Consider the following 23,378-nt stretch of genomic DNA (forward strand, 5'->3'; position numbering starts at 1 on the left):
TATGATTATATTTGTGCTTTCAAAGGGATATATCATCTATTTAAGGATATTATATATATGCTATATATAAGGGTATGATATATATGAAATATTCTTATGTCATTTTTAAAAATCTGGAAAGATAGGGCTGGGGCTATATAACTCAGTAGCAGAATAGTAGAGTGACTGCCAAGCATATATGAGGCCCTGAGTTTGATCCCTACAAAAAAGAAATCTAAAAGAATACACAGAACCCCATGGAAATGGGTCTATACTTATAGTGCTTTGGTTTTTTTAACATGAGTATGCACTATGCCTAAAATAAAAAAAAATCAAGACTATAAAAAATAGAACTTTTGAGGAGCTGGGAGTTTGGCCTAGCAATAGAGTACTTGCCTTGCATGCACGAAGATCAGGGTTCGATTGCTCGGTACCACCTACATAGAAAAAAAGTCAGAAGTGGTGCTGTGGCTCAAGTGGTAGAGCCCTCGCCTTGAGAAAGCCCAAGGACAGTGCTCAGGCTCTTAGTTAAAGTTCCAGACCTGGCAAAAAATAAAATAAAATAGGACTCTTGAGAGAGCACCAGAATAATGGAAAAGGAAGTGAATGGGAGTAAGAAAAGATGATGTATTGGGTTAAATAATGGCCCCTCTAAAAATTCATGCTCACCCAGAATTTGAGAGTGTGGTCATGTGGCTAAGGGTTTAGCTCAGTAGTAGAACTTGAGCAGCTTAGCATGTGTAAAGCCCTGCTTTGAATATACAACACAGGCACACATGCATGCACACGCACAAGTACACACACACCTTATTTGGAGAGAGTTTTCATAAATATAATACTGTATGATGCTGGACCAGACTCCAGTGACTAGTGTGAACTTATAGGAAGAGAGACACAGAGACATCCACTTAGGGAAAAATAGGCATGTGGTGACAGAAACAGATCAGACTGATGCACCTAGAACCTACAGAATGCTGTGTTCTGTTGTAATGACTAGCAAGGAAGAAGGCATGCGCAGTGAACACCCTGATTTCAGCCTTCTAGTCTCCATAATGAAGTCACTGTTGATACAGCAGTCTTAGCAGCAGTCCTAACCATGAGAGAATGAGAGACACATAGACAAGTAGACAGACAGAGGGGATGCTAGTGGGTCCAGAGTTAGATGTATTCATTAAACATACCAATGAAGAGCTTGCTGCATACCTGGTTTTCCAAAAGTCACCAGAAAAGCTCTACTCTTCCTAGCCTTTGTACATCTATACTGGGATGTGTCCAGTTGTTTTCAGATTTCTAGACATGATAGGGTGTGTGGCCTCCTCAAAGTCTCTTCCATTGGAACCCTTTATGGGGAGCAGTACTGATGGGAAAGGGGCCAGGCTTATTATCTCCACAGCTACTGGCTCCTGCCAGGGGCAGTTCCTGCTGTCTACCTTCCAGCTGGGTGCTGCTCTTTGCTCTCTGATCCTCAACCCCCTCCTGCTCAGCCCTCTGGCCCCTGCTGGCTGGGTCACTGCTCCCTGGCATCATTACTCTGAAGCCTGCAGCCCTGCTGGGCCATTCACAGGCATAGCCTAGTGGGGGACGAGGGGAGATGTTAGGTGGTTCTCCCTGTCCTCCTCCCCCCCACACACACACACACACACACACACACACACACACACACACACACACACACACACACTCCAGTGTGCTTTGGAGTTCTGGGAAGGGGTTCAGGCAGGGAGAGTGAAGGGAGACAGTAGGCTCTGGGGATGGATACAAATGGTCTGGTGTTGTGTGTGTGCATGGGGGAGAGGCAGAGGTAGTAATCAGTGTAAGATTGGAGGGCTGTCCTCAGACTGCCCTCTTGGGCAAAATCACATGCCAGCAAGTTTCAACCACTACCAGCTGACATCCAGGCTATAGACCACCACGAAGCCTCTCCATATGGTCCCTAGCTCGGTCACTAAAAATTCCCAGCCACATTCTCTGGCCTTTGTGCTGGCACTAGGCCAAGGGAGCTTTTCTGGGGTAGTCGTTCCCTCCTACATACAACTCTCTCTCTCTCTCTCTCTCTCTCTCTCTCTCTCTCTCTCTCTCTCTCTCTCTCTCTCTATCTATCTCTTCCTCACTGTGGAAAGAGAAGAGTTCCTTTAGCAGCATACAATTCCCCAGATGTCACTTTTCTGTAGGGCTTCTGTGCTACTCATAAACATTCTCCTTTCCTATTGTCCAGAATATTACTCTGGACAATAGGAAAGAAATACTTCTCTTTCACATCTTTGCTGTCAGCTGCATCCCCATGCCCTTCTCTATGACCCTGTCTGAGAAAACATATACACACTGCCCATCAGAACCCTCAGCACCTCCCATCTTTCCTGCCTCCTGCCACTTTTCCCTTTTTTTCTGCCAAATCTCTTCAATGTCTTTTCTCCGCTTTGCCCTTTCAAAAGTTGGGCTGTTCTACTGTTGGTAAAAATGCCGATTTTTTTTTTTAAAGTTGCCTCCTGAAGTAGTAGGAAAGAAACACATGAATTCAACTCCTACTCTTTCTTCTGTCTAAGGTGGAACCTTACAATTCAATTGAATTGATTATAGATGAGGCCCAAGTTTGAGAGCCTACTGGTTTGGTAGCTTCCCAAGCACCTGCAGGCTAAGAAATGGAGGTAGATGCAGGGTTGCCTGCTCCCACTGAGCAGGAGCCAGAGTCCAAAGACTTAACCTAGTCATTTGGGAGAAGGTAAATCTTCTCCAAAACTTCCTTTGGGAAGAGCCCACAAGGCAAATGGACCTGAAAAGGTGCAGGGCCTGTTTCCAGCCTGCTCTAGGTCCACAGTTAAGCAAGGAGGGAAGAAAAGACTGCAGAATGCTGGGAGCTGGGAGCTCCTCCAGAGGAGGAGCCTTCTCTACTCACTCTGGACTGTACCTTGTGCCAGGGGAGGGGCTCTAGGCACAGTGGGATGAGGAGGTGGAAGGGAGTTATTCAGAGTTATTCCTCAGTCTTTTGGCTAGTTTTGTTTTTCTAACTTTTTTTTTTTTTTGCCAGTTCTGGGCTTGGGCTCAGGGCCTGAGCACTGTCCCTGGATTTTTTCTCAAGGCTAGGGCTCTACCACTTGAGCCTCAGCACCACTTCTGGCTTTTTGCTATGTATGTGGTACCGAGGAATCGAACCCCGGTCTTTGTGCATGCTAGGCAAGCACTCTACCACTAGGCCAAACTTCCGGCCCCATCTAGTTTTGTTTTTAAAGGCAAGGTATTCTAGAGTTCCTGGAAAATAAAAGAAAGGCAGGAAGGAAGGAAGGAAGGAAGGAAGGAAGGAAGGAAGGAAGGAAGGAAGGAAGGAAGGGAAGGAAAAGGACCTAAGGAGAAAAAGAGAATATGGAGAAGGGGTGCAGTACACAAGAAAGACAAGAGATTGGGAGTAGACATACAGTAGCTCTGCCATTTGTTGCCCCTCCAAATCCAGATGACAGGGATTAGGCATCAGCTTTGCCCAGGGGCTGTGCTGCTGTCTCAACTCAGGAAACCCTGAGCAAATATTCCCTGATCCCCACATAAAGGGCCAATTAACTGCGCCATCTCCGGAAACAAATCCGCTAACAGGGTGACAAGCCCCTAGACACTAGCAGGGCCGGTGTTTGCCGAAAGGCCAGCCAGGAGCAAATCAGGGGATTAGAATGGAGCAAGATCTGCTTGGTGGGAGGGTTTCCAGGATTCTCTGCTGCAGGGTGGAGCCTGGGGCCACCACCAAAGAGTTCTGTCTGGGTTGAGGTTCTGATGTGATGGAACCTGCATGCCCTGGGAAATCAAGAATAGGAAGGGTTGGAGCAGATCACGTAATCCAATTCCTTCTCCATGGTTGGGGGAAAGTGAGGTGTAAAGTGCTGTCATTAGCAAATAGAAGATTGGAACCCACTTGTGGGTTGATCATATCTGAAGGAATAGAAGATATCTGAGGGGGAAATAATATATATAACCTTTTCCACCTCTCCTGGGCTGCAACAAGGCCCAGTGGTAAAAATCCTATCTCTTAATATGTTTGTGCTCTGGAAGCATTGTAGCTCTAATCCCACTCCCTCCTATCCAGCCAGTCTTACCCCTAAGGCCTGTTCAGGTTCAAGCCTTTCACACTGCAACCAGGCCCTAGTTCAGCACCCACTTAAGACAAGCTGAAGGAAAAACTTCCAGCTCTCATGCTCCTGAACTACTAGCACAGCCCTATCCCCACCAGGGTAGTGCTTTTGGCCAGGTGAAGCTTGGTCTAGATCTGAGGTATAAGGGCTGGAATTTGTCTGCAGGGCACCCTTTCCTTTGTAGGCTCCACTTGGGGGGTGTGGACTGAGGGAGGGAGTTTTGGGATGTGCTCTTCTTTGACCACATCTGAGGCTCTTAGCACCTTTTGGAAATACTCCACTTCTCAACCTTTTCAACTGTGATTGCTTACTTCTGATCCCCACCCAGTCATCCACCTACTCCTATCCTGTTACAAAACTTGATTGCCAAGCCAGAATGAACTTCCCCATCTTCCAGGAGAGTCCTACCCTAGATCCAAACTCCTGAGGTCTCTCCCCAGCACCCCAAAGTCATCTTGAGCCTAGGCAAAGTGTATATGTGCATTTGTGAGGGTTAGGGACTGGGAGGTCTTCAGGTAGCCAGCACCCCCAGAAACATCAGAGTCTGCACATGGCTAATTCTGAGTCTGGGAGTCAGGGGGAGCAGTCATTTCCCCCCCCCTGGAAGGATGGTGTGCAGTTATACAGTTCAAACAGATCTGCACAAATTTTGCATCCACCTGTTCTCTTGCACTTGTTTTATATTCATAATAATGCGCTTGGGTTTTGTTCCGTTCTTTTATTCCTTTTCAGTCTCTCAGTAAATGAAAAACAATAGAATAAAACAGGCCAGAGTATAACAGAGCAAATAAAGGCGAGCAGGCCTGTTTCCCGCCCAGGTATATCACTTGCAGTGGGACTCCAGGGTCAAGGTGAACCACTCACTCTATTTCTTGGGCTGTAAGCTGTGGAGTACTTGTTTGGGAGGCCAGGGGATGGGCCTGTGATGGAATTCTCGTAGTCCCCTTCCCACTTCCCGCTCCAAACCACTTCAGCCTCCTTAATTCCTTTCGCTAAACCCAAGGGGCCAGGAACCGCATGGAAACCAGGGGGTTTGAAAGCTGAAGAGCGTCTGGTAGTGCTGTGCCTCAGTTACCTCCAGGTCCAGGAAAGGAAAAGAACAATGGTTTAGATTTGGTCAGAAGGGCAGGGTCCGAAAAGACCTCAAGTCCTGACCATGGCGTCTTTGGGAATGGAGGGAACCTCTCCTGCCCTGTCCAGAAGAGATCGCGGGGCGAGGGGCGCGGAGGGCGGAGACTCCAAGTCGCGCACCACCGCGACTCTAGTTTCCTGCCCTGCTAGTGGCCGTCGGGGTGGGAGTGGGGATGTGGAGGCGGATTAAGCCTTTAATTACGCTGTGATCGGAGTGGCACCTGCTTTCCGCCCGCCCCGCTCCCTGGGGACGGCGGCACTGGGGGGTGGAGAGGAGGACGCGCGGAGGAGCGGGGCGCGCCGAGGCTCCGGCCGGCGGTACCCGGGCGCGCCTACACGACGGCGGCACCGTGGCTGCGGCAGCGCGCAGCGGCTCCCAGCCCTCGGGTCTCGGACCCAGGGGCTGGGCCCGGGGCCCCGCACCCGGGTCTCCGGCGGGTCGCGTCATGCTGCGCTACCTGCTCAAAACCCTCCTGCAGATGAACCTATTCGCGGACTCTTTAGCCGGCGGCATCTCCAACTCCAGCGACTCGCTCTTCGGCGGCTTCAACTCCACGCTGGCGCCCCTCAACCCCAGCCCGCTGCCCCCGAGCGATCCACCATCTCTCAACGGTGAGTCTGCCCCCCGGAGGAGAGGGGGGAGCGTCTCGGATCGGGGTAGGAAGAGGGCTGCCTGGAGGGGAAGACGAGGGTGCCTTCCTGGGAAGAGGGTTCAGGAGGATTCCCCCGAGTAGATGGTATCCGCCGCAGGTCTGGGCTTGGGCAAAAGACGTGGCAGAGTTCTTTACCCTCCCTCCTCCCCCAAACGCCCCCCATGCCCACCCGGGGTGAGGAGAAGCGCATCTAGGGATGGGCAAGTCCCAAGCTAAGAAAGGCTCACGCGCTGTGGGCAGAGGAGGGGCGCTGTCGCCCCCGGCCACGCAGTGACCCACTCGGAGAACAAGACCCGAGATCGTCCAGGAGGTCACGCAGGACGAGGCCGAGAAAGCCAAACTGTCGGATGTGCGTACTGCAGAGGGGGACGGGGACAGCGATCTTTCCAAGGAAACTTGGAACTAAGTTCGTGTGTCAGCTGTGAGACTCACAGTCAGCCCACCCGGGCCGAGCTGCGGTGAGCGGGCAGCGCCGGCGAGGTCATTACCACTAATTACCGTTATTAATAAATGACTGAGACAGCTCAAGCTCCCCGCGCGCCGCGGGGAGGCGGCAGCAGTGAGTCCTGGCGCGCTCCGGGAGACGCGCGATCGCGCCCGGTCACGACCACCCAGGGAATCCCCGCTCCCAGGGACTCCTCTGCGGTGTTCCTGTTCAGGTGCCACTCAACCGCATCCCCGGGCCTCTGCTTACCAAGTCCAACAGCGAGCACTGTGCTGGGGTGTCAGAGAAAACAAGAAAAGCAACGAATGTGTGTGTTTGTCTGTGGGGTACTCCAGGTGCTGGGGAGGGGCCCCAGAGCCTCATTAGCATGGCCATTAGCTATTCATTAGGCTGCAGTTGAAGCATCTCCCGAGACAGGGAATGGCAGGCAAGAAATTCCAGGGAAAGGGGGCCCGCAGCTGTGTCTACAGGAATTAGACGAGGAAGATGGACCAAAAGGGTGCCGAAGAAGAGGACTGGGAAGGAAGCATCACTCTCCTCACCCCATGGGCTCCCCAGATTACTGTGCAGCCCTCCTAACACAGAGTTGTACTCCCTGCTCTCTTGGTGCTTTTTGCAGTGTTTCACCATACACAATATTATTTCAGCTTGAGCAGTTAGCCATGTGCAGAAGACCTGGATGGTCACGTATTACAGCTAAGGGAACCAATATACAGAGTAAATGGCACCCAAATGATCGCAAAAGCAGAGTGAAGCAAAATGTCAAGCTACCTGCAGCTTGTGTAAACAACGAAAAATTTACTAGTGCCTATTTGAATCTCATTCAGATGAACTGTAGGGTGTGCTGTGTAGATTAGCCTTTAAAACAGTGTGACAGAGCAAGGCACCAAGGCTCGTGTCTGCAGTCCTAGCTATTCAAGAGGCTGACATCTGAGAACCACAGTTTGAAACCAGCCTAAGTAGGAAAAAACCTGTGAGACTCTTAACTCCAATTAATTTCTAAAAGAAGCCAAAGTGGAGCTGTGGCTCAAGTGGTAGAGCACTAGATTTGTGCACAAAAAGCCCAGGGACAGTGCCCAGGCCCTGAATTCAAATCCCAGGACTGGCAAAAATGAATAAATGAATAAATGACATAAAGCAATAATAGAATCACCAGATGTATTAACGTTTGCTCCCAGGGGCTTTATACCCATTACAGATAAAAAAAAAAAAACTGAAACTGAGAGGTGTTAGATGCTTTGCCTAGATTCTTACAGCTACTGAATGTTAAAGTCTGGAATTCCAACTGTGTGTTCCAAAGCCAACTTCCTGGGCTCTAACCAGGCCTAGGTTAGAGCTGACTAGAGTGGGAAGGAGGAAAAATGATGGATGAGCTTCAGAGATTTCATTTTGTATGCCCCCCTCCACCCACATACACGAGATTGAACTCAGGGCCTTGAGTGCTAGGCAGGTGCTCTACTACTTGATTTGTATTATCAGCCAGATATTTCCTTTTGGAAGAGAGGAAATTGCTTCTTTCCCAAGAGGGAAGAAAAATTGATCATACCCAGCACTTAAACTCTCCCCCAGAACAGTGCTGGCATACTTGGCAATCAGTCCAGCCTTGTCTGTTCCAGAACTTCTATGAGAAAGAGCAGGAAAGGAAACTGAAACTCACACTGGGTCTGGAAGCTAGGGGTCCCAGGGGAGTTTGGAACAGAGTGGGCATGAGGTGGGGAGGGAGGCCCAGAACAGACATGCCTGGTTGTCCTGGTTACTTAAGGACACCAAATTTTTCGAGGCTGCAGCGCCACCCACTGGCAGATATGGGTTACAAAACCTTACAGAAAGGAACTGAGCTGTGTGGGTCTTAAGCTCCCAGATCCCAAGCCAGGCTGTGAAAGATAAAACAGGGGCAGAATATGCAGGCAAATACATCCAAGGGAACAGAGGAGACAACAGACTTTCTTTCCCAGTATGGTTCTTTGCCTATCTTGCCCACACCAGCTAGTAAAATAATCAGTTGAAATAAACAACTGGGGCTGGGCATATGGCCTAGTGGTAGAGTGTTTGTCTAGCATAAATGAAGCCCTGGGTTCAATTCCTCAGTAGCACATACACAGAAAAAGCCAAAAGTGGCACTATGACTCAAGTAGTACAGTGCTAGCTTTGAGCAAAAGAAGCTCAGGGACAGTGCCTGGGCCCTGAGTTCAAGCCCCAGGACTGGCAAAAAGAAGAAGAAAAAGAAGGAGGAGGAGGAGGAGGAGGAGGAGGAGGAGGAGGAGGAGGAGGAGGAGGAGGAGGAGGAGGAGAAAAGAGTTATGTCCCAGGACCTACCATCCAAAACGAAAGGAGATTGTCTGGAGATGTTATAGAGTCCAGGTTAAGATCCCCTGCTAGTCTCAGGCTCAAGGCCTATCAGTTATGGCTTCCCTTACATAGAGGACCCACCCCCATCCTCATCCATCTCATCAGGCAGGGGTGAAAGACAGAGGGTCTTGTTCTGTGCTTGTGCACTGAGCAAGAGCGACATTCGAACCAGAGCCAGGGGGTGAAAGTCCTTAGTCAAGTCTCGCTCCAGTCATTCCCCATGTAAACTCGGCAGGAGAGAAGGTGGGGTTCTTTCAACGATTCCTAGGTCTCCATCCTTTTATTGCGCAGCCCATGTGGAAAGCATCGCCTTTCCATCTGAGAACTGTATGAATGGAACTTCTCAAGGAACAAGGAGGGCTAGTGGAGACTGAGCTCTAGCAGAGGAGGCATAGGAGGGTTTTCTTTTGCTCTGGAACCTCCGTGTGTCTGTCCCTGTTTCTTGATCCGAGCCCTCTGAACCACATTCCCTTTTCCAGGGACGAGAGTTGGGCCCGAGGACGCCATGCCACGCATTGTGGAGCAGCCCCCAGATATGGTAGTTTCCCGGGGCGAGCCGGCCACGCTGCCCTGTCGTGCTGAAGGCCGGCCTAGACCTCACATCGAATGGTACAAAAACGGGGCGCGCGTAGCCACGGCGCGAGAGGACCCACGCGCGCACCGCCTGCTGCTGCCCAGCGGTGCCCTGTTCTTCCCACGCATCGTGCACGGGCGCCGCGCGCGGCCGGACGAGGGCGTCTACACCTGTGTGGCACGCAATTATCTCGGCGCAGCGGCTAGCAGGAATGCCTCTCTGGAAGTAGCAGGTGAGAGTCCTGGGGTCAGTACTGTGTGCGTGTGTGCGAGCGCGCCAGTACAGGGACTTACACTCAGGGCTTGGGCGTTGTCTCTAACATTTTCCACTCAAGGCTGGCATCTACCACTTGAACCACAGCTCTATTTCTGCCTTTTTTTGTTTTTGTTTTTGCTGGTCCATTGGAGATAAGAGTCTCCTGGACTTTCATGCTCCAGCTGGCTTTGAACTGGGATCCCACTATTCTCAGATCTCTGCGGCAAGAATAGTTAGGATGACCAGCGAGCGCCAGTTACGCCCAGCTTTGTCTTTGGTTTTGATTCCAACGCCATGGACAGAAGAAGAAGCCAGTGGGGCTGGTCTCTAGGTGTTCCTATTTTGGAACCTGGGAAAGTGCTCTTGTCTGGTGGGATCCATCCGCCCTTCCTTCCACGAGTCCTCACCTACTGGAATCAGACCACCCTGTGTTTATTACTCTGACCTTTGCTCTCCACCTATGCTTTCTCTCCTCTCCCCTCACCCCAGTTCTCCGAGATGATTTTCGACAGTCCCCCGGAAACACTGTGGTGGCCGTGGGAGAGCCAGCAGTAATAGAATGTGTGCCCCCCAGGGGCCACCCAGAGCCTTTGGTGACTTGGAAGAAAGACAACGCAAGGCTGAAAGAAGAGGAAGGAAGGATCACGGTCAGGGGCAGAGCCAGAGGCTGTGGGTCTGGGACCTGCCTCAAAGGAGGAAGGCCCAAAGCTAAGAGTCCTGGAAGCTGGGAATAAAGTACTTGTGGGAGATAGATTTGAGATCAGGGCACCAGAGGAGCAGAGCTAAGATTCATCTACTGAGTGGGAGACAAGGAAGGGGGGCGGGGAATAACGTAGGTGAGATGTGTAATTGGATGCCCCAGAGTCTTCTTAGGCTTGCCATGACAGCCAAATAAATTTCACACACACACACACACACACACACACACACACACACACACACTTCGGTGGTTGTAAAGGACCCAGGTTACCATTATTCTTCTGCAGATACGTGGAGGGAAGCTGATGATGTCACATACATTCAAGAGTGATGCTGGGACTTACGTGTGTGTGGCCTCCAACATAGCAGGAGAACGAGAGAGTGGGCCAGCTCAACTCGTGGTACTGGGTAGGCACTGGGTGTTTGGGAGAGATGGAAGCGGGTAGCACAGGAAGTAACTAAGTAAGCTAGCAGACCCCCAGTTCACTGGCTCTCACTCTGTAGAGCGTCCTTCATTCCTGCGTAAACCAGAAAACCAGGTGGTCCTCACTGGTGCTCCTGTGAACTTCCAATGTGAGGTACACGGAGATCCCCTGCCTCATCTCCGCTGGCGCAAGGAGGATGGGGATCTGCCCTCTGGCAGGTGAGAAGCCCCCTCCTTCTGCCTCTAAAGAGATCCAAACAGCCCCAAACCCACCCTTCTCTAGAAATCCGCAGGGCAGATAACCCTGTCACAGCGGACTTAGAGAAATCTGATGCCCAGAGCCTATGGTTCCTATCTTCTCCAGTCCTCACCTGTGTCCCTTTTGATTCTGCCTTGCCCTTCTGTACACTGGGGGAGAGAGAATGGGGTCTGTCACTGTGGCCAACCCAGCCTGGGGGTGGGGAGTGGAGCAGGTATGAGATCCGGAGTGACCACAGCCTTTGGATCGGGCAAGTGAGTGCTGAAGATGAGGGGGCTTACACCTGTGTGGCAGAGAACAGCGTGGGCCGCATAGAAGCTTCTGGCTCCCTCAGCGTTCATGGTGAGGGCTCCACATGGCATGGTGGGGTGGAGTGGAGGAGACGGGAGTGGCTTGCTTGTGACTTCTGGAAAGAGAGAGAAGAGAAAGCCAAGCAGGCTTGAGCAAGACATGGATGTCTGCTCTTACTTAAGCCAGGCTTGGGCTTCTCTCTCCTGTTCCCTCACTCATCCTTGCAATTACAATTAAGTTGTTGTTGCTTTGGCTTTCTCCTCTTCCCAGTCCCACCCCAGTTGGTGACTCAGCCTCAGGATCAGACAGCAGCTCCAGGAGACAATGTGGCTTTCCAATGTGAGACCAAAGGAAATCCCCCACCCGCCATCTTCTGGCAGAAGGAGGGAAGCCAGGTAGGTGCTTCAGTCCAGGCCAGGTAGGTGCTTCAGTCCAGGATGCCACCCACCTACTCCTCTCTCTCTCAGCATTCCATCCTCTTACCTTCCATAAATGCTTCTGCTAGGGCTTTTGTTTTATCTATAGTATGGTAACTCCGTAGATCTGTGCAGGTTATTGGGAAAATTAAGTAAGATAATGAATATAGAAAGCTCAGAACATCTGGACATCGATGCCAACTGTAATGTTTAGATGGAATGTGTCTGGAGAAAAATTTCTTGGGGAATATTTTTTAACAATGTATTTTGGATATAGAAAATCCAATGAGGGGGCCAGGAATTTGGCCTAGTGGTAGAGTGCTTGCTTAGAATGCATGAAGACCCGGGTTCAATTCCTCGATACCACATATATAGAAAAGAGTTGGAGGTGGTGCTGAGGCTCAAGTGGTAGAGCTCTAACCTTAAGTAAAGTCCAAGGACAGTGCTCATGCCCTGAGCTCAAGCCCAGGACTGGCAAAAAAGGAAAATCCAATGAGATCTCTCTTTTCACACTTATACTTTCTGGGCTTTCACTTTGAGACAAAAAAAATATATTATTCTGTAAACCAAGTAGTAAACTAGAAGCTGCCCAGGGTAGAAAATTACTTGCTGTGACTATTCACAGCTACTGCCACCAGGGGGAGACCAAGTCACCACCTTCCTTCCTACCCAGCAAACAAATCACAGTCCAGACAACCTGAAAGAACAAGCACTGATGTTACACCATCATACAGTGACATGTGGAAACTTTGCCACTAGAAAACAGAGTCAATATAGTAAAATGCACGGGATTATCCAGGTATCAGACAACCAGGTTACCAGGTAACCCAAGACTTTGTTCCAAATCTGTAGTCATTCTAGCTGCAGATTTCCAATATCTCCAGCACCTGTGACTGCTTTGTTTTAAGTAGATGCTCACATAAAATGACATGTTAGGATAGGGTGGGGATAGGTGTCATTCAGAGACTTAGCCTGCTCCGCTTATCCTGCTTCCTGTACATTCCACCTATTTATCTAAAGTAAAATGTTAAAACCACATTTTAGTACACACACTGCATTAAAATACTGCCAGGATTCTTTCATTTAACGCTTCTTTAATTGAATGAGGGTCAAAGCTTCTCACATGACCAGAAAATACACCCCAAGATCTATTCAATTTCCTTCCTTTTGTGTGTATATGAATACCTCTACAATTTCCCCAAGACTACTTCAATGCTTAGGGATGGCATGTAAATTAGAACCTTAGGAATTCTCTCAATTCTAATATAGACAGGCAAGCGGGGAATCTCCCTGCCCAGCTACCAACTCACTTCCTATCTTGGTTCCTTGCTCTGTTCCAGGTCCTTCTTTTCCCTAACCAGTCACTTCAGCCCACAGGGCGCCTCTCAGTCTCTCCAAAAGGCCAGCTCAACATCACAGCAGTGCAGAGTGACGATGCAGGCTACTATGTGTGCCAGGCGGTCAGTGTAGCTGGCAGTGTCCTGGCCAAAGCCCTGTTGGAGATCAAAGGAGGTATCTGCCCACGGAGAGAAGGCCAGACCCAGGGTCTAGAAAGACATAGCCTAAAGAGATCTGCCATGCAACAAACATACCTGCAAAGAAAGTGGGCATGCTCCTGACGCATGCCCTTGATGTTCCACTGGCATAATGGTCCCAGGCAGAGACTACCGATGACTACAGACTGCCCAAGCCCCCTTGGGTCATTAGGAGGGTTGGGATGGGGGTTTGATGCTCCAGGGGCTGGTGGCTTTGACCCTCCATTTCACCCCTGAGATGTCTGAATTCTTCCTCTCTTAGCCTCTTTGGATGGGCTGCCTCCCATCATCCTCCAAGGCCCAGCCAATCAAACGTTGGCACTCGGCTCCTCAGCATGGCTGCCATGCAGAGTGGCTGGGAACCCTCAGCCTAGTGTTGGATGGAAGAAGGACGGGCAGTGGCTGCAGGGGACTGATCCTCAGGTCAACCTGATGACCAACGGCACCCTGTACATCACCAGTGTGCAGGTGAGTGTCACCCTGGAGCCCCTGTAACTGAGCATGTCCACCAGACCCACCTCCTCAACTCTAGTACTCATCGGACCTCTAACCCCGTTTCTACTCCTCTGCTCTCTCAGACCTCCTAAAGTGTCCAGCATCTTCTTCATCCTTCTGTCATCTGCCTTCACCCCCTCACCCTACCTTGTTCCACTCTTAGTGTGCCAGTGCTCTGCCCTCTCCTACAGGAGGTGGACATGGGTTTCTACAGCTGTGTGGCCAAGAGTTCCACGGGGGAGGCCACATGGAGTGGCTGGCTTAGGAAACGGGGTGAGTCTGTTCCCTGTCTCTTTGTTTAGCCAACACCTTTCTCCAGACTTGCTTTGAAGCTAGTCAATACCCTCGCCAAACCCCAGGATTAGTTCATATCATGGAAGGGTCACAGGGTGTGTGTCTGTATGTGCGTGTGTCTGCATGCGTGGTGGGAGGGAGGAAGGGAGGGATGATGGAGAGAATAGAAATGGTACATTTGAGGCAGATGTGAGTAAGGGCTAGGATATGAGATTGCCCTCTGCCCATCGCCTTGTCACATCCCCACTGCTCTTTGGTGAAGGAGAGAGGTTACACTGTGGCCTCCCTTTTCCCATCATCCTACTTAATGATTATATACCACTGCAGAAGACTGGGGAACATCACCAGATCCCCCTACAGAACCCAATACCCCTCCCGGGCCTCCCTCTCAGCCTTTGGTAACTGGGATCACCAAGAACAGCATTACCCTGACCTGGAAGCCTAATCCACAGGCTGGAGCCACAGTCACCTCTTATGTGATAGAGGCCTTCAGGTATGGAGAAAGTTTGGGGCACAAACCCGGACAATTAAAAAGCCAGAGTCCAAGTCCTTAGGATCTTTTGCTATTGTGATGCACTATTCTTCAGTGCTCCTCTCCCACGGTGAGAAGATAGTAGGGTTCCATAGAGAACAGATAGGTTGGGAGTTGATAAGCCATGACACGTATTTCTCTTATAGCCAAGCAGCTGGCAACACATGGAGGACAGTGGCAGATGGTGTGCAGCTGGAGACACACACCATCGGTGGTCTGCAGCCCAATACCATCTACCTGTTCCTGGTACGAGCTGTGGGAGCCTGGGGCCTCAGTGACCCCAGCCCTGTCTCTGAGCCTGTCCGTACTCAGGGTAAGATCAGAGTTTCTAGGGTTTGGGGTGTGCACCACAATAACGCACATCTGCACCATGGCAGCATGAGAGTTCATAGTTTTTTCCTGCTATTCTAGGCTGGAGTCCAGCTTAGAATAGATCATTTCTCTCTCTTACAGAGGGCCAAGAGAAGAGGGAGGGGAGAGGAATTCACCCCACCAGCTCACCGCTGCTGAGCCTTTTCCCCACAAATAACAGAGATTTTTAGGTCTAGAAGGGACTTTTGGGGACCAACTCCATGTTAGTGATGAGGAACTGAAGATTTTTAAGGGTGCATACAGTTATATATGAAGTTCACTCAAAAGACACTCTTGTTTGCTGTTCCCCCAGACCATCTGTGCAAATATTTCCCCTGAGCAATCTCCTAAGTGTGTGCTCTACTGGACAGAAATGTTACAGTCTGTGAGAGAGGGCAGAGATAGGGCACAAGCACATCCTCAATCCTTCCTCTCTGCCCTTTGTGGGCCTTGCTGAGTAGGATCTTTGGTCAGCAGACAGCAACCCATCCAGGCCAGTGGATGACCCATGGAGAGGCCAGCAGGAATTAGCTGAAGTGATTGTACAAATTCTGGAGCCCATAATCCTTGGGCCCCGGACTCTGCAGGTGTCCTGGACTGTGAGTGTGGTATGGGGGATAAAGTGATGGGGTAAAGAAATGGGGGACATGAGGATTTCACAAATGAGTATGAGACAGTGTGGGGTGAATGGCTGAGGAAGGGGGCATGAATGGAGGTGGGGTTGGGTCTACAGGACCTGTGTGGCCCTAACCTCTTGCTATGTCATCTCCTACAGGCAGATGGCCCAGTTCAGTTGATACAAGGTTTCCGGGTGTCTTGGAGGGTAGCAGATCCTGCAGAAGGAAGCTGGACAGTGCTGGACCTACAGACCCCATACCAGCAAAGTGCTGTGCTGAGAGGACTCCCTCCAGGAGCCCAAATCCAGATCAAGGTTCAAGCCCGAGGCCAGGAAGAGCTGGGTGCTGAAAGCCCCTTTGTGACCACGAGCATTCCAGAGGAGGGTAAGGAAGACCACAGAGCTGACAGAGGAATGGGTGGGGAGGAGGGCATCAGTATGGCAGACAAGGTGACTGGGTCAGAAGAAGCAATAAAGCTCCGGTTCCCTAAGGCACATGAGCAGAGAGGCTCAGCCTGTACTACTAGCTACTCATGAGGCTGAGATCTGGGGAAATCTGGGTTCAAGCTGGCCCAGGCAGAAAAGTCCTTGAGATTCTTCTATCTCCAAAACAACAGCAAAAAGCTAGGCTGGAGGCATGGCTCCTGTAGTAAAGAGCTAGCCTGGCAAACTTGAAGCCCTAAGTTCAAACCCAGGAGGGGAGGAAGGAAAGGGGATGGCTGGGACAGCTTGCAATGGTGTCCTTCTCACCATGCTCCGCCCTGGCCCAGCCCCCAGTGGCCCCCCCCAGGGAGTGGCAGTGGCCTTGGGGGGTGATGGCAACAGCAGCGTCACTGTGTCCTGGGAGCCACCACTTCCTTCTCAGCGAAATGGGGTCATCACTGAATACCAGGTACAAGGGTTGAGAAGGGAACTGGGTAAGAGGCCTGAGGAGGGGTAAGGGAGGGAGAATTAGGGTGGAGGGAACCTTAGGGTTGGCCCTGGAGCTGGGACGAAGTTAAGAGAGAAGTTCCTGTTGTTTTTCTGGGTTGGATGAGGCCTAGCTAAGCTCTACCACTTCGGGGTTCACGTCGCCCCAGGGAAGCCAGGATGCTAACCCCGCGTCTGGGCCTCCCTAGATCTGGTGCCTGGGCAACGAAAGCCGCTTCCACCTCAACCGCTCCGTGGCGGGCTGGGCACGCTCCGCAGTGCTCCGGGGACTGCAGCCGGGCCTGCCCTACCGCACCCTGGTCGCCGCGGCCACCAGCGCCGGCGTGGGCGTGGCCAGTGCCCCGGTGTCGGTGCAGCTGCGTGAGTCCAGAGGTGGACGCGGGTGGGGGAACGATCCTGGGGTGGCTGTGCCTGCGGGGGTCAGCTCCTGGGTTTCGGGGTCCCCCTCCTCGTCCTCTCGCCTCTTTGACTCCCCACCCCGCCCCGCAGCAGCTCCGCGGGGATTGCAGCCTGGGCCGGAGACGGGCCCCGGGCTGTCGGAGCGGCTGGCGAGGGTGCTGCGGGACCCGGCCTTCCTGGCGGGCAGCAGCGCGGCCTGCGGGGCGCTGCTGCTCGGGCTCTGCGCCGCCCTCTACCGGCGCAGGAAGCAGCGCAAAGAGCTCAGCCACTACACCGGTGAGAGCCAGGCCGGGCTGGGAGGGGTCCAGAGGTGGGGTGGGGGGGTGGGAAGGAGTGGGGAGACCCAGAGAGAGTGTCACACCGCGAGCCCAGATGTAAACTGCGAGTGTGGGGGAGTGGATAGGAGGCATCTTTGCAGAGGCTGGAGTCGGAGGCCAACGCTTTCCAAACTCGGCTATGTATGGGGACCACGGGGGACTTTTGGGATAAATTCCTAAACCTGAGTCTCACCTGTAGAATCGGGGTTGAAATCGGTCCTCAGTGCAGCCTGGCAGCCTGGCTAGTAGAATTAAGACCAGGGCCCAAGAAGTGGACAAGTATATGGAGGTGTTTCTGACTCCTTGCCTCATTTCTCCTTTTCTTTTTCCTACGGGTTCCTTTTCGGAAGCCTCTTTTGCCTACACGCCTGCAGGTGAGCTTTTGTAGATCTAGTAGGGCTCGAATTCCACCCCCTCCCATACCAGCTCTCTCCTCATTTGCTTCTTCCCTTTATCTTCTCCAGTGTCCTTCCCACACTCCGAGGGCCTGTCTGGAGCCAGTTCCAGGTAATTCTTTTAACTGGTCTCTCAAGGACAATCTTTTCTACCAAGAGATGTTTCCTCCCTCTTCAGGCCTCCCTGTCCCCCAAACTGAGCACCTTCTACCACCAACTCCACCATTTCTATCCTGGGATGCTTCATTACCCCCACCTCCCTCACCTTTGCTGGCCTCTCCAGGCTCCCTGTAACCCAAGTCCACCTGCTCTGCCCCTTCTCAGGCCAACTATAGGCCTTGGCCCTACCTCCTACCCGTGGCTGGCAGACTCGTGGCCCCACCCATCGAGAAGCCCCTCAGCCCAGGAGCCCCGGGGAAGTTGCTGCCCTGGCAATCCGGACCCAGAGGACAGATACTACAATGGTGAGGAGTTCTGATTGCTCAGGAGCAGGCCTGGCTCCCTGTGTCCTCTCAAGTTATTGGGGGAAGTGAAGGGAGCAGAGGAAGCTGTTCCTTCTTGAGCTTGGTTAGCCCTGGGTGTGGGGAGAAAGTAAGTCTGATGACTCTCCAACCTCACCTTCACCTTGGTTTGACACGTGAGAGTTGGGGGAGAGAGAGGAGGTTGACCCTGTGGGATTTCCCCTGCCCTCTATTCTCCTCTGTCCTCTATTGTTCTGTCTTTGCTCCCTGCCTTCTCCCCTGGGCCTCCCTCTTTCTCCTCCTCAGAGGCTGGAATCTCCCTATACTTGGCTCAGACTGCCAGGGGCACGGCTGCACCTGGTGAGGGTCCTGTCTACAGCACCATTGACCCAGCAGGAGAGGAGCTGCAGACCTTCCACGGGGGCTTTCCCCAACATCCCTCAGGGGACCCAGGCACCTGGAGCCAATATGCTCCTCCAGAATGGAGTCAGGGGGACAGTGGTATGACCTCAATTCCTGACATCCATTTGTATCCCTGTGCACAGTATCCTCCGTTCTGATTCTTGGACCCCTAGCTCCCCACCTCCTTCTAACATGTGTCTCACCTCTGGCTCTCTCTCGCATGTTCTGTATGTGTCTTGGCTCTTCTCCTCAGGAGCCAGAGGAGGCAAAGTTACACTTCTAGAAAAATCTGTGCAGATGCCCACTCTGAACTGGCCAGAAGCTCTGCCACCACCTCCCCCTTCCTGTGAGCTGAGTTGCCCAGAAGGGCCTGAGGAGGAGCTGGAGGGCAGGTGAGGATGCTTCCTGCTGTTGATGCTCCTCCTCCACCACAGACCAGCCCAGGGCCTTCTGGGACGGGAATGAGAAGAGATGCTGGCAGATGAAGGGAAGTGGGCATTGGGAAGGTCATGGGAGAAGGTATGGGAGCTACTTGGTCCTTCCCTTCTCTCCTACCTTTTGCCCTCAGCTCAGGGCCGGAAGAATGGTGCCCACCAATGCCTGAGAGAAGCCACCTGACCGAGCCCAGCTCCAGTGGAGGGTGCCTGGTGGCTCCATCCCGAGGGGAAACCCCCTCTCCTACACCCTCCTATGGGCAGCAGTCCACAGCCACTTTTACCCCCTCTCCTCCTGACCCTCCCCAGCCCCTCACTGACATTCCCCAACTCCACCAGATGCCCAGGTAGGGAGGTATATAGTACCACACACACTACAGGCCTTCAGTACATATTTAGTCAGAGGCTGGCTGGGCGGATGAATGGATAGGAGAATCTGGGGTGCAGAGGTCTCAGATCTGTGTCAAGATGGAAGCTTGATGGTGTAATCTGGGGAGAAAAGTGGGAACTGACAAGTCTCTCACTCCTTTTGGACAAAATCTTCCTGGGAATGGATCTGCCAACTTCCTGAAGCTTTTCATGCATGGCTGTCCTCATACTTCCCCTGTTTTAGAAGGCCATGTGGAAGACAGGCTGTGCTTTGCTCATCTGAATATTAGGCTGAGTGTCCTGCAAAGTGCCTGGCACATGGTTTTGTAGAGGGAACAAAGGCTGATGTTTCCTGTCATTGCAGGTTGGTGCCCCTTGGGCCAAGTTCTCCTCTCAGTGTGTCCCAGCCTGCTTTGAGTAGTCATGAAGGGAGACCTCCCGGCCTGGGTGCAGGACCCACAGCCTCCTACCACCTCAGCTCTAGCCCTGTCCCCAGCACAGCCAGCAGTGCTCCAGGTGAGTCTGTACACCCTTCATTTGCATTCACCCTCCTCCATCACCTCCAAAACACCTTCATGTCCCTCTTCCAATTGCCTTCCTCATGTGTCCTCTCTCCATCTAACACTACAGGAAGAACATGGCAGGTGCCTGGGGAGATGACTCCCCCACTTCAAGGGCCCCATGCAAGAGTCCGGAAGAAACCCAAGGCTCTTCCTTATAGGAGGGAGAACAGTCCTGGGGGTAAAGAGGACCTGGGTTTAGGAGATGGTGACAGTCAATAGAGGGGGCAGACTGGAAACCAAGGGGGCAGAGCAGGTGATCTCAAATCCTGGGCTATTCATGTGCAGCCTCCTGGTGTCAGGGCTGGAGGTGGGAGAAAGATTAGTGTCAGGCAAGGCAGGAGACTGCTGAAAACAAGTTTCTCCTCAGACTTGCCTCCACCACCCCTGCCACCACCAGAGGAAGAAGCAAGCTGGGCCTTGGGGCTGAAAGCAGCAGGCAGCACATCCTCCTTGGAGCAGGAGCACAATGGGGAGAGGAAAGTGGTACAAGCAGTGCCTCTGAGTGCTCAGCGGGGCCCCCACCTGGATGGTAAGGAGACGCAGGACAGCTGAGGGAGACTGGCCCCAAGGTCACCTGTCCACTCCAGTTGGGTTTATGCATTGGTCAATATCAAAGACTGTCTTTTCTCTCTACCTGTCTCCTAGCAGATATTTCTGAAGTCCTTAACATGTATCCTTTCCTAGGACTGAAGCCCAGGATGAAAGAGTGGGGTCTGAGTGCTCTGACCCTCCCTTCCTCAGGGCTCTCTCTGCCTGAGTTCCCCACACATTTCTGAGCCTCTGTGATGTCAAAACTATGTGCTGAGTGCTCTGCTCTCTTTAGCTCCCAGTCTGCTGAAGCCCAGTGCTGGACCCTTGGTCATCTCTCAGAGCTGGGATGCTAGCATGATGGCCCAGTGGCTGAGAAGAATGTTCCTTGCTCAATCCAGCTGTTTTTCTCTGTTATCTGCAGAAGAGGCCTGGCTTCCATATGGGAGACCGAATTTTCTGACCCATGGCCAGGGTACTAGCACCTGTTCCACAGCTGGCAGCAACTCTTCTAGAGGCTCAGGCAGCTCTCGGGGTTCCCGGGGCCCTGGACGAAGTCGGAGCCGGAGTCGAAGTCAGAGCCAAAGGCCCAGACAGAAACATCGAGAGGTGGGGACCAAACATCACAGAGAAATGAGAGACGAGGATTAGAGAGAAAAGGCTTTCAGAAGATACCCAAAGGAAGGATCCAAGGCTAGGCAGGGCAGTGTCACATAATCCCAGCTACTCATGAAGGAGAGATTGGAGGATCAAGGTTAAAAGCCAGCCCAGGCAAAAAGGTGGCAAAAACCTCATACCAAGCAATAGAGCGTAGAGGTTCACATATGTGATCTCAGGTATTTGAGAGGCATAGGTAGAAGAATCTGTGTGGGCAAGGACATAAAACCCAGTCTGATAAATAAAGGGAAAAAAAAAAAAAAGGTTGAGCTGGGTGCAGTGGGTCACGCCTATAATCCTAGCTACTCAGGAGGCTAAGATCTGAGGATCAAGGTTCAAAGCCAGAGCCAGCCTGGGCACTACAAAGCCTTGAGACTCTTATCTCCAATTAATCATTAGAAAATGGGAAGTGGGGCTGTGGCTCAAGCTGCAGGGCTCGGGGACAATGCCTAGGCCCAGGGGTAAGGTGATTGCCTTGAGCTAAAGAGCTCAACGACAGTGCCAGGCCCAGAGTTCAAGCCCCATGACTCACTAAAAAAAGACAAAAACAAAAAAGAAAAAAAAGATTGAGAGGGGCTGGGAACAGTAGCTTAGTGATAGAATGCTTACTAGCATGCATGAAGCCCTTGGTTCTATTCATCAGTACCATATAAGCAGAAAAGGCCAGAAATGGTGCTGTAGCTCAAGTGGTAGCGCACTAGCCTTGAGAAAGCCCAAGGATAGTACCCAAGCCCCAAGACTGGCACAAGAAAAAAAAAAAAAGATTAAGCAGGGTGCAGTGGCTCATGCCTGTAATACTAGCTACTCAGGAGGCTGAGATCTGAGGACCACAGTTCAAAGCCAGCCCAGGCACTAAAGAACTTGAGACTCTTATCTCCAATTAAAGGGAAGTGGGGCTGTGGCTCAGGGGTAAGGCAGAAGCTTTCAGCTGAAGAGCTCAGGGACAGTGCCCAGGTTTAGAGTCCAAGCCCCATGACCCACACACAAAAAAAGATTGAGAGCATGGCTGAAGTGTTAGGATACCGACTAGCAAGCGTGTGGTATTACACTCAGAAATCCCAGCTCCTTTGAAGAAGGAGGAAGCAAGGCTAGCTTAGGAAAAGTTAGCACAACACACTATTTAAAAAACAAACTAAAAGCTAAAAGCGTAGAGGTGTGACTCAAGTGTTAAAGCACTTCCCTAGCAAGTAAGTATAAAACTCTGAGTTCAACCCCAGTTCCATCAAAGAAAAAGTGAAAAGCATTCAGTGAATGGGGAGAAGGAAGGATCTTTAAGAAATGACAAGGGATAAAGGCATGCTGACATAGAAGAGGGAAACCTGGATACTCCATAGAAGACTAGATAAGGAGAAAGAGCCCCTACTGTGGCCTGTTACCTAAGAATAATGTGGCTTTCACTTCTCTTTCTCTATCCCTCTTGCTCACTCCCTCTCTCTGTAGGAGCCAAGATGACCCTTGTTCAAGATGACCCTCAATGAAAAAAAAAATGAGAATATCAAGAGTTCTATGAAGAAAATGGGTGGGAACCCCTCACCTCCCTTCATAAACAAGGATGTGAGCCTAGAGGAGCTGAGATGGGGCCATCTTCCCTTCAGCAATGATGCATATGGCTCAGTCAAGTTCACTGGCCTCTGTGGCTTCAATTGACTTAGAAGCTAGAGAGCCAGCTCTTCCTTTTCCATTTCCTTTTCTGATTGAAACCCATTTGTACAAAAGATAATAAAAAAGATTCTGACCTATATTTGTGCAATATTTTGGAGTCCCTCCTCTTCCTCTTCTTCCTTCTTCTTCTGCCAGTCCTTGGGCTTTCTAAGGCTAGAGCTCTACCACTTGAGCCTCAGCACCACTTCCAGCTTTTTTCTGTGTATGTGGTACCGAGCAATCAAACCCGGGTCTTTGTGCATGCTAGGCAAGCACTCTACCACTAGACCAAACTCCCAGCCTCAGTCAGTGACTTATCATTGAAACAAGTTCCCCAACACCAGCAACTTAAAACAGGAATAATTAATGTTAGGCTGTGGTGTCAGTCTATCTATGGTCAACTGGATCTTTTCTTTCTTGGCTGTGGTGAGGCAGAGCATCAGAATGGAGAGGATATAGGGAGAACTGCTGCCCACCCCTTCACAGCCAGAATCAGAAAGTGGGCAGGCCAAGATCCTTAAAGACACACCCCATGCTAGCCCACTTTGTCCATTCAGGCCCCACTTCGTAATAACCCAATGATGACACAATGCCCCCCTAATCCAATCACCTCTCAATATTGCCAACAGCTAAGGAAGAAGCCTTTTAGGGGAACACCTCATCCTCAAACCACAACTCCTATAACAACTATGGGGACTTTCCAGACAGCCAATGAGCTGCTACTTGTTCCATCCCCAGAGGTGTTTTCAGTGGCCTCCTCTAGGGCCTATCTACTTTTCTGTAAGAGAACATACCCCTCACAATAAGAAGTTTTAAAACCCAAAGAAAGGAGATACGTATGGGGGAATGGGAGAATCCCACGAAGTAAGCAT

The 23,378-nt window shown here is 51.4% G+C and overlaps 1 protein-coding gene across 1 annotated transcript; it reads left to right on the forward strand.

Moving 5' to 3' along the window:
* The first annotated feature begins 5,668 nt into the window (after nt 1-5,668).
* Robo3 (roundabout guidance receptor 3) lies at nt 5,669-22,586 on the forward strand. Its single transcript, XM_090319642.1, has 28 exons — nt 5,669-5,834; nt 9,149-9,475; nt 9,988-10,145; nt 10,485-10,605; nt 10,702-10,840; nt 11,095-11,222; nt 11,442-11,566; nt 12,928-13,099; nt 13,385-13,590; nt 13,809-13,890; nt 14,239-14,404; nt 14,590-14,756; nt 15,272-15,393; nt 15,570-15,795; nt 16,181-16,302; nt 16,529-16,700; nt 16,833-17,015; nt 17,407-17,430; nt 17,521-17,563; nt 17,776-17,915; nt 18,219-18,413; nt 18,568-18,706; nt 18,883-19,095; nt 19,482-19,633; nt 19,748-19,858; nt 20,048-20,209; nt 20,633-20,817; nt 22,306-22,586. Exons 1-28 carry the CDS (start codon nt 5,669-5,671, stop codon nt 22,315-22,317), a joined length of 4,158 nt encoding a protein of 1,385 aa, XP_090175768.1. The 3' UTR covers nt 22,318-22,586.
* Nucleotides 22,587-23,378: the final 792 nt, after the last annotated feature.

Source organism: Megascapheus bottae, chromosome 27, assembly GCF_031878675.1.
Source record: "Megascapheus bottae isolate mThoBot1 chromosome 27, mThoBot2.hap1, whole genome shotgun sequence".
Taxonomy (NCBI): Eukaryota; Metazoa; Chordata; class Mammalia; order Rodentia; family Geomyidae; genus Megascapheus; species Megascapheus bottae.